Source organism: Drosophila guanche, unplaced genomic scaffold (assembly GCF_900245975.1).
Source record: "Drosophila guanche unplaced genomic scaffold, DGUA_6, whole genome shotgun sequence".
Lineage (NCBI taxonomy): Eukaryota > Metazoa > Arthropoda > Insecta > Diptera > Drosophilidae > Drosophila > Drosophila guanche.
This window is the reverse complement of record NW_022995744.1, coordinates 7,691,130-7,705,075: the sequence shown is the minus strand read 5'-3', so window position 1 is coordinate 7,705,075 and position 13,946 is coordinate 7,691,130. Positions and strand designations below refer to the sequence as shown.

Genomic DNA, 13,946 nt, shown 5'->3' with positions numbered 1-13,946 from the left:
GATTTCGGCTGCAGCTCATCTGAATTTATTTGCTTTTACACTGTAGGCCTACAAACCTAGAAGCCTACAAAAGAGGAATCCATGGAGAAGGAGGAGGATTCAATGGCAGCAAAAGCCTCCACAGAGGAGGTGGACTCAATGGCAACAGAAAATTCTAGAGGAAGAGCTGCCATATCCAGTTGGGGCGGGAAGTTTGGACCCCACAAATTCCATTTCTCATCCATCCATCGATCGCTCTCTCTCTCTCTCTCTCTCTCTCTGCTGCCTCGAATTGCTTTTATCAATCAACGCGAGTGGCAAGCTTTCAATTAGCGGGCAAACGGGAGTCGGAAAATCTCACTTAAAGGTAAAGCTAATCAACATCAGCCCGTGGGTCACGTGGGGAGCCCAGTGTAGGGCCGGCACCCCCCTCCAGCCTCGCACAGCAGCAGTAGCCGGGGAGCAGTCAAGCAACAACTTGGAAACACACAACAATGAAGGGGCCAACAATAAAAGTGAGAAAGTCATTAAATAATCCCACGACTTTCAACTACTGGAAAAGTCTGTTGCAAGACCCCAGGCAGGGGTCTCTGGAAGTGCTGTGGGAATAATGAGACGCTGAAAAGTAAGACATTTCCGTTAAAATGATTCGAAAATGTCAGGCCATCAACGGACTGAAACTACTTTCAATCGATTGCCAGCAGACATCTAGCAAAAAAGGTTCTCAGTATCGCAAAACTCAAGTCTCTCTGAGCCTTAATTTAATCGAAGTTTCAATTATTAATGAGGGCTAATGAGAGATAAGATATCCGCCAATTAGAATTTTGCTTTGGGAACTTGCCAAACAAAAGCAAAAATGGCTTTCTAGTTCATTTATAATTTATAGATTGCCCTGGAATTTTTGGCCAAAACGAAAGATAATGGCTAAATGTTGTGACTAGTAAATGCTTAAATATTTGTTGGCATAATGTTAATAATAATAGCATTTCGGAGAGTTTTTCAACTGAATATAGGTTTCTAGTCCCTTTCAGAATATTCCTGATACACAAATCTATCGCAGAACTTTCATCTTCATTCTGGCTGTAAACATCCCCCAATCCAGCCCAACCCGGATACAACCCCATTTACCATTAGCAACAAATGTGAATTCTTTCTGCACTTTGCTATCTGCCAGCTAGATGGTTAATATTTGTGTACATATAATCACGTGTTTATCGCTGGAATTTTCATGCGCGTGTCTCAGCCGTGGGAGTTTCGCCCCCGTGCTTAATGCCCATCCCCATACCCATCCCCATCTTTACTGCCATCCCCCAACCCCACAACATTGTATTCAAATGTGGGTATGCATGGAAAATGCCAGAGTTCAAGGTTTGTGTGTGGATGGATGCACAGAGCACAGTACGGCTCAGCACGGGCAAAGACAGCGAACAGTCGCACAAATATCATTATACATGTCGAGGAATTCCGAATTTATGCTCACGCAAATACAGTGAAAGCTCCCTACGAAGGGACACCACCAATCCCTCGGGAAGGGACAACCACTCTTAATTGGCAAAACATGTAAAGTAAGCAGCGGCGAACATCCTTCAAAGTGGACAAGCTCAACAGGAAAGAACTGCTAGGAAATGCTCGTATATATGCTCATTCAAGCAGCACTAATCATGGGCAGGGCAGGGCACCTCTTTTATAGCACAAATTCTTGTTTTCTTTCTACGGGGTATTTGTATTTTTTTTTTGTTTTGCAAAACTTTTTTAACTCAACGAAATGCTGTGGCTGTCGGCGCCCTCCAGCGGTTGTTGGCGCAACTATTTCTACTGCAGCATGCCAACATTTTTATTGCATACTTTTCGACAGCGATTATTATTTGTGAACAAATAAAATATATGAAGCAACTGCCCACTTTTGTGGGGGAAATTAAATAACTTTTTAAGTGTTTTTTTTTTTGCTGTGCTGAGCTAGCTGTGTGTGTGGGCCCAAACGACAACAACAACGACGACGACGCCCACTGCGATTGGGGGGAAAACTTGTGGGCGCGTGGGTGTGGTGGACTTCAGAGGCGGCTTTAACCTTTTCTTGTTATCAAGAGAGTAGAGCCATGATGGGATGCAGCAGCTCACGCTTCGTGTGTGGGCAATGCAACCACAAAAACGAAAAGCAAAAGAGAAAAGAAAACCCAATGATGCCATTGATTTTTTGGGGCCCATCCCCGTGGCAGCAGCAGCATCACCAATTGCGTCACAAATGTCCTCTAGCCCACACGCTAATCGAACCTTGAACTCTGACCAGCACATGCTCAGACAGCGTAGGAGGAGGAACCCTTACATATGCCAAAGGATAATAGAAATACGAAACCCTTAAACAGGGACGAGACAGACAGACGACAGTCACACTTACCAGTAGATCTCATTGGAGGTAATCATATTGGTGGTCTTGTAGTATTGGGCGGCAGTGTAGCTGCTCATTGTGTTTCAGCTGCTGTCATTTACTTGTGGGACACGACTGTAGCTAATGGCAGGGCCACTTCTGTGCTCCTTCTCCTGTGGCGCCGACCAGTGAAATGGAATGGATTCGTCGTAGTTTATATTGGAACTAGGTTCTCCTCTTTGTATGGACTTTAAATGGACGGTTTACAAACACTTTGCCAGCCAATAATGATGGCAAAAAAATCAATACACTGACGGCGGCGGCGGGGGGGTGTGTGCAGCATTGGGCGCCACCAAAAAATTGTTCACTTTGAAGATATTTCCGTCGCGTTAATCTTCCTTTTTGGCGATATATTTAGTGTATGTGTATGTGTATCTACGATATATGGCTATATAAAATAATTCTCTGGCACACACAGACACACGCACATATGGATGTGTTATTAACGGGATGTGAACAGCAGCAGAGCAGCAGTGGGGTGCGGACTGCCGGGGGTGGCGGGCGTTGGTGTTGGTGGCGGCTACGGCGGCAGACAAGCGAATACATACACGGGACGCGACGGAAGGGGGACGAGAGAGCGAAAGAGAGGGCACACGCGACCAGACGAAAACGAAATTTCCACAATTTTTCAGCGACACTTTTTCACCCAGAGCTAGGGCTGGGGCTAGGCTACGGCTACGGCTACGGCTACGGCTAGGGTCTACAGACTAAGGGCTAGGATGCTCCGTTTGGGGTCTATTCTAGCACAGACATTGCTGAATACTCTTTCCTGTGTGTGTTTGTTTGTGTGTGTGTGTGTGTGTGAGTGGGCGGGGTATAAAAATACTTCTAGGCGGAAAAGCGTCTGCGAAAAACTAACGTCGGATAACTGTATAAATGGGAGTAATGAATGTTACTGAAGGCCGTCGACTGAAGGCAGCGCAGCGACCGAGCCAACACAGTGGAGTGCAACCCTTAGTGTGGCGCACAGAAGAGAGCGAGAGAGAGAGAGAGAGCCGGAAGCCAAGAGAAATACATGGAGAACCGCCGGCGACAGAGAGCGAGAGAGCGGTGAGCAGCGACAGATGTGTCTCTCTGGCTTCTTTTGTTTTTCTTGAATTTCTTTTTTGGGGGTTGGAACCTCCCCCGGCTGCAACAATGGGAAATGCAGTATTCCTGCCCCATGCCCCCAAAAGAAGCACCCCATAAATTATTTATTAGGCATTGCAAATTGGCGGCACGTAAGCCCTTGGACAAATTGTTTCAGTATGCCATTAAAAATCATTCCAAAATGAGAGGCAATTAACAGCAAATTTCCGTTTGGGCAGCGAGCGGGAGAGCGGGAGAGGGGTTGCAATACCTAAGCGGCCTTTTGAGCACGAAATTCAAGATGTTTTCGAATGTTGGAGAAAACAACCTCCAGGAATTCCGCCCTTTAGATCCTTCAAAACTCGCCAAACCAAAGAAATTGCACAAGCAGAGGCAACCCTTAGTGAGACGCAAAGATAGAGAGAGAGAGAGAGCCGGAACAGAATGGTAGTTCGCCTTTTGGTATTTTTCAGTGCATATTTTGTTTGCTGGTCTGGCAGCACCTTCACTTAAATTGCTGAGCAGAGAGAGAGAGAGACAGAGCAGAGAGCAGAGAGCTTGTTTTACAGTTGAAATACACTGCAAGAAATTTGCGAAAATAATCTAAAGAACTCAGGCAAATGGAACAAAATAAAGACCACACCGTAAATCATTAACAATATGGAATAAACATTTTCTTTCGCTGTTTAATGATTCTATAAATGAATTGCTGAGTAAATATTTACAATGCGAAATTTTCATGAATAATTGGCAACGATTTATCATTAATAAAATACGAGTAAATTTCCGGTTTCCGAGTGAAAATATAATTGAAAAATAAAACTTGTTTATCGAATAAACATGAAATGCAAATAAACCAAACAGAGAAGAGCGCGAATTGAATGCATAAATATTAGCATAGTCTGTAAATAATAATTAGATCAACTAAGAATATTGTTTAGCAAATAAAGAAATATATTTTTGCGCGAATTGAATGCATAAATATTAGCATAGTCTGTAAATAGAAATTAGATCAACCAAGAATATTGCAACCAAGCAAATAAAGAAATATATTTTTGGGAGCAGAGGTTTGGTTTCATTTCAATATCAAAGGGTGAATATTTTGGAATATATTCTCTATGAATTATCTAAATTTATGAGCATAAAAATAGATTAAAGCATAAATAATTCATAAATTCATAGACCTTGATGCTTAAACAAGAAAAAGCTGTCTGTAGAACTGGTGAAAACTATTCCATTTAATTCCCTTAAACCAGAGCAACAAGATTGAGTTATTTACTTGGCTAATCACAATGAAATGAATAATTGAGGCAGCAGTTACCATGGTTACCATGGCATAGGAATACTTGGGAGCGATATCTTTACCTCGTCGCCACCCCACCCACTTCGTTACCAATCCCAGGCTCTTTCTTAAGAGTTCTTCTGAATTCTTGTGGGTCTGAGGCACAGTTCCCATATGGGAGGTTTTGTTTGCCTCCAATGATTGGGCAAAGGCCCAGAAAAGTGATAGCTTCACCCTCGCTGCGGCCTGCTCCTACTTCAAATTTTGCGTGTCTGGTGCGTGCTCAAGGGGGTCTCTCACTCGCTCTCTCTGTTGCGGCAGTTGCCTCTGCACTTTCTATGGCCCCGTTGCATGCAACCTAATGCAGTCTGAGCCACACAAAAGGTCTCTCCTCGCTCGTGGAGCTTCGACTTCAACTTCAATTCTTGTGCGCGCTTTTCAAATACAAGTCGGACAATAAGTATTTAATAATCAACAGCAAGAAGAGAGGCGGAGGGAGAGGGAGAGTCAGGCGGCAGGCGGCAGGCGGCAGCGAGGTAATTGCAACTGGCAATTGTGAGCCCACAGCCATGCCCCCCCATGCACCAGCGTACAACACGCCCCCATTCGTGCATTTTATTGTGTGAACAAAAAACAACTTTGAAAGAAGTTCAAAACTCTTTGAAAGCGCACCCTGCACTCCCTCCCCCCACTCAGACATGAATATTTCAGCAAAGTGCAGGCGATAGTGCTTGACGAGGGGTGTCAAGAGGGTGGGTGGGTGTGGCATGGGATCCTACTTGGCCGAAGGTCCACGCCCCACCCAAAAAATGGGTCAAATGACAATGAAGCGCATCAAAAATGCAAACTGCAGTCGAGGAGGGATATCACAGAAACACACAAAAACCGAAGAAGATGAAAACTGAACAAAAAGAAAATGACAATTTTCAGCTGCAGAGATAAGAGGGAAAACTTTTAATCTTGCCTCGCTGTCCCTGTCACACTCACCCATAAATGAAAACAAACAAAAGCCGAAGAAGCTGCTGGAAAAGTCAGAAAAGATTATGTAGCAGAAGACAAGAGCAGCGGAGAGATCAACTTGTGCAGAGAATAAACAGAAAAGAGCAGCCACAATATTTTCACATTCTTTATCATTTCTCGAAATGGAAATGGAAATGGAAATGGTGCTGTGGTAGGGGAAAGGGTAAGGGACAGGGAGAGGGACACACCAAGGAAAGACCAACTTTGAGATTCTTGAGATGAATTAAGCGCAACGGCAACAAAAGATTTTCCCTCTTTGGCTGTCATAATATTGAAAGAGCCTTAGAGATGATGGCAGCCTGCAAATGGTGGGGCGGAGAGTGGTGGGAGTTTAGATATGGATGTGGAGCAGAACCACGGGACAGCTGAAGCCCAGAGTCCCAGAAAGATGACAAGTTATTAGCGGCCCGTGTGCTTTATACTGGGTGGGAGTCTCTCTCTTAGGCAATTTCCACTTGTAAATGCGGATGGGGCTGCTGTCAAAGAAAGTCAGCCAATCAATTGTAGAATCGAAGGGCGGAAACATCTCGGATATGCAATGACAGTTTACAAATGTTAAGGATTGTGGGAAAAAATTATTATTTAAGTCTGAATTTTATTTTACTTTAGTCTTCAAGAGGTGCCCCTTAATAGAGTGTTCCAAGCAGCAAAGCAGTTAATTTTTTAGGCAAAAGTGCATTAATCCACAAAGCAGTGCATAATATATAAAGCAGTGCTGTACACAACGAAGCAGTGCATGGAATTTACCTAACAAGCAGTACATTAATGTACAATATTCCAACTCAAACAGTCTTGGTCTTTCCATGGCAGAATTTCCCTTTGTCTAAAGATGCACTTCAATACTCGAACTTTCTGTGTATGCCATCCACAAGGCATGCCACAAAGGAACCATTTACGAATATGTTACATCCATATTATGGACTGGCTGCTCGGCATTCAGAGCACATTTCCAACATATGAATGTCAATTCGTTGCCAAGCCAACCCCCCACAACACCCAACGCCCCAAAAGCTAATAAACTAAAAAAACAAATTATTAAAATGCATCCAAAAATATGAAAGGAAATAGAGCAGAGCAGTGACCGACCCGCTGCTACAGGTCCGCACATCAGAGCGGAGTACACAGACCAGCGTCGTGCATATTATTATGCGAATATGACAATATATGTGCAACATATATACACATATTTATATATGTAAGACTCCTGCTATATGTATATTTTCTTTTTACCCTCTTGTTGTTTGGTTGCTGTTTCATTTGTGTTGCAAAAACGAAGAAATGTCAGCAAACGCTGAAGAGCACTTCATGCTGTATCCACGGACGACACAGACACATCATGCAGATGAGATGGAGTGGAACTGTGTGGCCTGGAGATGAAAATGCAAGGGAGCTTACATGATGAAGAACACGATGCAGAACATTGGGGTGGTGGTGGTGGCGGAGTGCATACAAAAAAACAGAGGGCCAGAAATCACAGGCAACATGCTAAAGACAACAAAAATACCCTTGCCTAAGGGGTATTTTAGAGGCTAAATCACACTCGATTCGATGCACTGTGGCCTGGGTGTGTGTGAATCTATTTCATGGTTATCATTTAGATCGAAAAATAGTGCGTGTTATTTTACATTCGTTCTAATTATCACTCCGACACACACACAAACACACACGTGAGAAATCGTGATGGGAATAAAGGTAGCAACACAAGAGAAATCTAATAGAATCTACAGGTTTCAATACAATGGCGTGAACCTGCCAATGAATCGTCACATTTATTCATTCAAACTTCATAGTTTCCACTGCATAACCGAAGGACCATTTCACATATTCATTAAGCCCAAACGGAAGTTTCGTTTAAGGAATATAAATTAAAAAGAACTCAATAATGGTCATGTTTTGGAACACTTCTTTTATGTTTGCTAAGTTTTTGTTCCCAAAGTGAACACCCAAATCAGTATACCCCAAAAGGTGGACAGATCATCGCATAAAGGAGAAAGGGCCGAGCCACACTCCCTCTCGCTGAGCCTTAGAAGATGCACAAAAACAAACAGAAATGCTGTTACACGAGTGCCCAGAGTGCCCAAGTGGCAGGCGCTGAGGCATCCTCCACGGAGCATGTAGCATGTAGCATGGAACATGGAACATGCAACATTGCAACACAGTCCCGGAGGGCAGAAGGCAGAATGCATGCCAGCGAACTCTCAACAGTCAGCAGTCTGCCACCTCGTTTTGGGGTGGTTTTTGATACGAAAGAAGGACGAGCCCACAGGACGATGACGTGTGGCGGGGAAAATAGGGACAACACGCACACACACAAAGAATAAAGAGAAAAAAAACTGTGTTGAGATTTCTTCCCTGCTCCAAACCCACAGAGATTGTCATGAGTCATGGGATAGGAAAGGGAAAGGGAGAGCCGAGAGAGAGTCATCCTCTGATGCATGCGAGATGAAAAATATGAAAATGAGACGAGGGGCAGAAGTGGCAGGAGATGTGTGAATGTGCGAAATGGGACCAGAGAGAGAGAGAGAGAGAGAGAGAGAGAGAGAGAGAGAGAGAGAGAGAGAGAGAGAGAGAGAGAGAGAGTGAGCTGTGCACCCCAGTTAAGAGGCCAGAGAATGAGAATCCCCCTAGAATTTTGAGATTCTGTGTGTGCCCGTGCCTCATTTGCGAGTGCGTGCGTGAGTCTGCCCGTGTTCGTGCTTCTGTTTCTGCTTGTCTTTGTATGTGGTGGAATGCAATACTTTTACAGTTTGTTAAACTCTATTTTTAGAGCTCCATCTCTCCCGCTCTCTCTCTCTCTCTCTCTCTCTCTCTCTCTCTCTCTCTGTCCGCACATTGGCCATGGGAAGGAAACCCCCGTCTCCCACTTGTGTCTGCGTGTGTGTATGTGGGGGCGCTTGTTGGCTTAGTTTTTCCACAGTCCATGGCGTATTTTTTGTTGGTTTTTCCTTAATGCACTGCTGCATGTTAATTTGATAAACACGAATATCATGTAATTCCAGCTCCAAAGTTATTGAAACATCTCCGAATAACAGCTCCTACCCCAAAAAAAGATTACCCAACAGACAAGGCAAAATGATAGCTACAGCAAGTAGGCTTAGGGGATACCCTTGCGGATCAATGGAATAGGAACATGAACTGGTTGCAATTTTACGAATATCTGGACAGTACAGACTTCTAAAGTTCCATTAAGGAACATTTATTAAGGTTCCACTGTAAACAAAAACCATTCCCCAACTTATGCTCTTCTTGGTCTACTAAATCTTGGTACCCTCAGCAAAGGGTATACCAAAGTTACAGCATTTTCAATTTGACAAGTTTTAGTGCAATTTGTTAAGGGCTCCTAGACAGCAGCAGGGACAGAGGAGGGGGTGATGGCATTTAGGAGTGCTTATCATTGGGAGTGGGTCTGGAGATTGGTAGTAGCAGAGAGGGGATTGTTGAGCAAAGTTTCAGCAGCAGAGAGGTAGAGTGGGTGAATGTTGAGCGCAGTGCAAGAGTGCCAGAGAGCAGTGGGAGTGGGATGGGTATCGGTTTTTAGTGTTAATTGAGTGTTGCAATTAGGCCAGGTGTAAAGGCAAAGAGAGAATCAGGCAGCCAGACGGTTGAGCCTTAGATTCGACATGGGTACCAAGGCTTATGGAGTAGATTGCCTTTCGGCTCGGCTGCTGAGCTGCTGCTGCAACTGACGCCACGCAATTAACGGTAACTCAATATTCATCCCAGAGGAGGGGATCCCTTTCTCTCACCCGCGCTATCTCCCCTTCTCTCTCTCTCTATCTGTTGTCACCCTCTTTCTCTCTTCACTATAAAATGTGTAGGAGAAATCTGACAGTCAATATATCGATACGAACATTTGTTTGCCTTCCCACGGCCGCTCACAGTGATAATGACCATCGATCGATGATTATTATGATGATCATGTTGCAGGCAGCCCCGTACCGTACCGTTCCCCCATTCCACTCAGTGGTAATGCAATCCGCTAGTGCAACAACTCTCCAATTCAAAGCCGTTAACACTTAACAGAAATCGAAATCGAGAGCAACTAATTGCAAACCGTAAAACAGACAGCAAATCAGCAAATCGAAACAGCAGAAAGTGGCAACAACGAATGGCGGATGCCCTGTTGGGAGCAGCTGGAACCTTGAGTGGAGAGAAAAGAGCTGGAGAACCAAAGAATTTGATGTTAAATGTTGAAGGAAAACAAAATACTGGAATGCATCAGGTAATTGTTGGAATAAGGGGGAAAATACTAGAATTTTACTAGGAAATGGCTAGAAGGTGATAGAATGCAGCAGAAATATAACAGCCAAGTTACAACAGAGTAATATAACTGTTATAACTGCAAAAATGTTATAATAGTAAAACACCAAGGCAGCAAAGTTCAAGTTCAGTTACCCAACATTCTGCCCTTCCCTCGTTCAAGAACGCAGCTACCCCCAGGCAATGTCAGTGTATCCCGGCTAGTGGCTGTAACTGGTTGTCAGTCAGCTCAGGCCAACACTCCCCCTGCTACCCGCCCTCCTTCTTCTCACCCTCCTCCCACTGCACTCCACTGGCGATCGCAGGCCGTGACGAGAGGCTGCTGACAATCGATTAATGGCACATATAAATGGCTATCTTCTGGCTGGTTAGGTTAGTCGCTCGAATCGCCACTCGATTGGGTCTCAGCAGCAGCAGCTTCAAGCTTCAAGCTCCAAGCTCCAAGCAGCTCCATCTTGTGGTCAGCGAAGCAGCTTCGGATTATACTTTACATGTACTCGTATTTTGTATTTTTGTATTCGTATTCGCTTTCAATTTGCATGTTTCTCGTTTTCGTTTTCGTTTTCGTTGTCGTGGTTTTCATTTTCATTTCACGTTTTTTTTGGCTCGCCACTTTTGTACGTATCTTTCGCCTTGTTTTTGCACCCTTGAAGAGGGTATTATTATCCGAGGCAGATGGTTTGCATCACAAAGAAAACCGGAGGAGAGGCATAAGGAAGCAGCATCTTCTACCAAAATAACTCTGCCTGCAATTAATAGTTACTATTTTTCTATATCCGAATTTCTGAGAATATTTATCACTAAGTAACGATAATTTAAAAGAGTTTGTTATTTTTTTAAAAAACTTACTCTTTTCCCCTCCAAATAGTAAAATCTCCACAATCGTATTGGTTTTTCCCCGAAAGATCATGAAAATCTGATTAAGATCTCCTCACTATATAGAACAATGCTTTTTGCAAGGGTATTGACAACTTCGACCTCTGATGGATAGCCTTCCACTCGTTTGCTTTTTTGGCCGTTTTTGTCAATGAATGAAATCAACATAAACAGCATTTAAAAACACACTGAAAATTATTATATATTGTGGGCGTTGAACGGAGTGCGTTCCAACGGCGCCGCTGCGACGCTATCCATTGGGTCACCGCCGCCACTTTGTCACTTTGGCGTCTGCGCAAGCGTCGCAGCTGCTGCTTCGGCTGGCAGCGTCCATTGACGTTGGACAAGAGGCAAGAGGGAATGCAGATCCAAGGAGAGTGTAACTCAAAGAAGAGCTGCAAAAAGAGCGAAGTGCAGAGCAGAGCAAAGCAGAGCAATCTAAGGTCAAGTCGGCGCGACGGATGCCATCCATTGAGGGACAGACAGCTCCAGACAGCAAGCATCGTGGATGAATGATGAGCACGAGGCAAAAAGCCTTCCAAAAATGTGACTCAAAGATCAAAGAAATCAAAAAACGAAAAACCCACAAAAATATTCCAAAATAATATAGTAAATCGCAATACATTCATTTTTGTGGGTTTGCTGTTGCCTAGCGCCTACACAGACACGCACATGCAAACACACAGGCACATGCGGGCACTGCAAGCAGCAGCAGCAACAACAACAGCTGTTCGAATTTTCGAGCTTTTAATTTCGAACAAGAAAGCGAATAGAGGAATGCGATGCTTACGACTTTTGGGATGCCTCTCTCATTCGAATATTGATATGTGCGCTGCAGCCAAAGGTAAGCCTTAATGGAGAATGAGAGAAGATATTGAAAAAAAGAGCAGAGGCTACCGCCTGATAACTGTTGTTGATACGGGTTCAGGCATAAAAGTGCACATATTCCGTGGCTTTGTAATATGCGCAGCATACCCCTTGCACACTAGCAACAAGTACAGGGTACCAAAATGATATTTGAATGTTTAAAGTGTAGGAAGAGGAAGAGCGGAACCACAGACAGCAGGCGCTGCACTCTGATAGATTGATAGAGAGAGAGAGAGAGGGAGAGACAGAAGGAAACAGAGATAGAAGGAAATTAAGCAACAACGCATTTTCTTGGCACTCGCAGCAATTGGGGCGAGTGTTAGACAGAAGGGGGCGGTGGAGTGGCGGGGCGATGGCGTACCCCCACGAGTACTCTACTCAACCATAGCGTTGAAAAGACACCCAAAGAGGGATCTCCCAAAAATTTGGGTCAATGTACAGACAAAAAATAAAAAAAAACACAAAAAAGAATATTTTTTCACGTTTTTCTTTATGGTTTTTTAATTTTACAACATTAATATGTCAAACCGAGGGCGAGTCGTGGATGGGGAGGTGGGCTGGTGAGGTTTTTGGGGCCAAGAAAAGTCAATGCATTCACGTTGCTCATTTTCATGGAATTTCCCCATTCCCTCACGAGAATTTTGTTGTATTTTGCCGATTTCTTTACGACTTTTGGACACAGCGTTAATTGATTGAGAGAGGCACGCGCCCTGCTCTGACCAGCTGCCACCGGGAGGAGCATTTTGGGAGCATTACAACCGGAAGTTGCCCGTCAGTTTTGGGCAGAAATTTCAGTACATCTACGAGAACCCAAAGCACAGCCCACAGAGACATGTAATTGGGTGTAGAATCAAGATAAAGACATAGAGAAGAAGGTGTCGTAACACTTTTATCATGGACACAGCAACCAGCCAACCATCCACACAGATAAGACAAAGACTCAAGAACTTGCGATAGCAGAGATGATGAAATTACAACCATACAGAGGTTATACTTGTAGTTGGATAAGAACTAGATCTCTGTAACTAACTATGTGGAAAAATACCCTAGCATTCAACAACGAATTACCATTAACCAATTAATGATTCATTTAAATATATTCAACAGTACCTAATATCTAGTTCCAGTTCCTGTTACTCAAAAGGAAAGCCAATGATTCATCACCGCTACGATAAGCACTTAAAAACACTTCCTTAAAAATAATTTAAACAAAGAATTTAGAGGAAAAATGCAGAGAAAACTCGTGCGGTGTAGAAACAGTTGTTTGGATAAGTGCTTATGACTAATATATAATCAAAAGAGGAGTACGTAATGCCAGAACCCAATTGTGATTTTATAATTTAGTGGAAAACCCCAGCAGATGTTGCCCTTTATTCACAGAATATATATATATCTTCCCTAGAAATCCACGATTCAACACATTTGCCCAAAAATACAAACAGCACTTGCTCTGTCGCTCTCTCTCTCTCTCTGCCTGATCGTTGATCATTATTTCTGGCCCATCACCAGCGTCCATCAGAGCGTCATAGACAAAGGCGAATCCCACAGTTTTTGGCCAATACAGAACCCCAGATTGTTTGCCATTTTTGGGTGCCATGCGCAAGCGTAGCCCTGAAATGGGAAGATGGGAAGATGGGAAGACAGGGCCTGGCTCATGGCTCTTATGGTCATGTAAAGCGGCCTGATTCCGCGGCTGCTGTCACAGTCAGACACGATTGACAAGCCAGGCAATGGGAGCAGCTCCAGTTAGTTATTTGAATTTGAATTTCCGCTAAAAAAAAAAAAAAGAAGAAACCATCAACTCGGAAGTTGTCATTTGACAGGGACACATCGGCATGTCCCATCAATCACTGAATGTGACTGCCGCTGCGTAACGAGCTGCACGAAATGTAATCCAAAGATACAACAAACAAAGGACAGCATGTGGCATGCAAAACGCCCCCTTCCATCTAATTGATTACAGCTAATCCCCGCGAATACCCCAAAGACTTTTGACTAGTAGAAGAGAGTGCCAGTGGCTGTGGCTGCTGCTGACTGTTGGACACTCTGTTTATTAAACATTTCAAAGTATATAAATAAATGATTTTAATTATTATTCTTTGCTGTTGGACGATGGATGGGCCAGTGCGAGAGATGATCTCATCTTTCAATTGAAAACTGAAAATTCTC

At 43.8% G+C, this 13,946-nt stretch overlaps 1 protein-coding gene across 4 annotated transcripts in view; it reads right to left on the bottom strand.

Moving 5' to 3' along the window:
* Positions 1 to 13,946, bottom strand: part of LOC117579090 (IQ motif and SEC7 domain-containing protein 1) — a 39,880-nt gene that overhangs the window by 20,251 nt on the left and 5,683 nt on the right. The window contains exon 1 of one of the 4 annotated variants that reach the window (XM_034264803.1): positions 2,375 to 3,282. The exons of the other annotated variants lie outside the window; for them this stretch is intronic. Coding sequence (XP_034120694.1) covers positions 2,375 to 2,442 — 68 coding nt within the window. The 5' untranslated portion in view covers positions 2,443 to 3,282. Of the gene's footprint in view, positions 1 to 2,374; positions 3,283 to 13,946 lie in introns of those variants that run through there. 4 annotated transcript variants of the gene reach the window in all.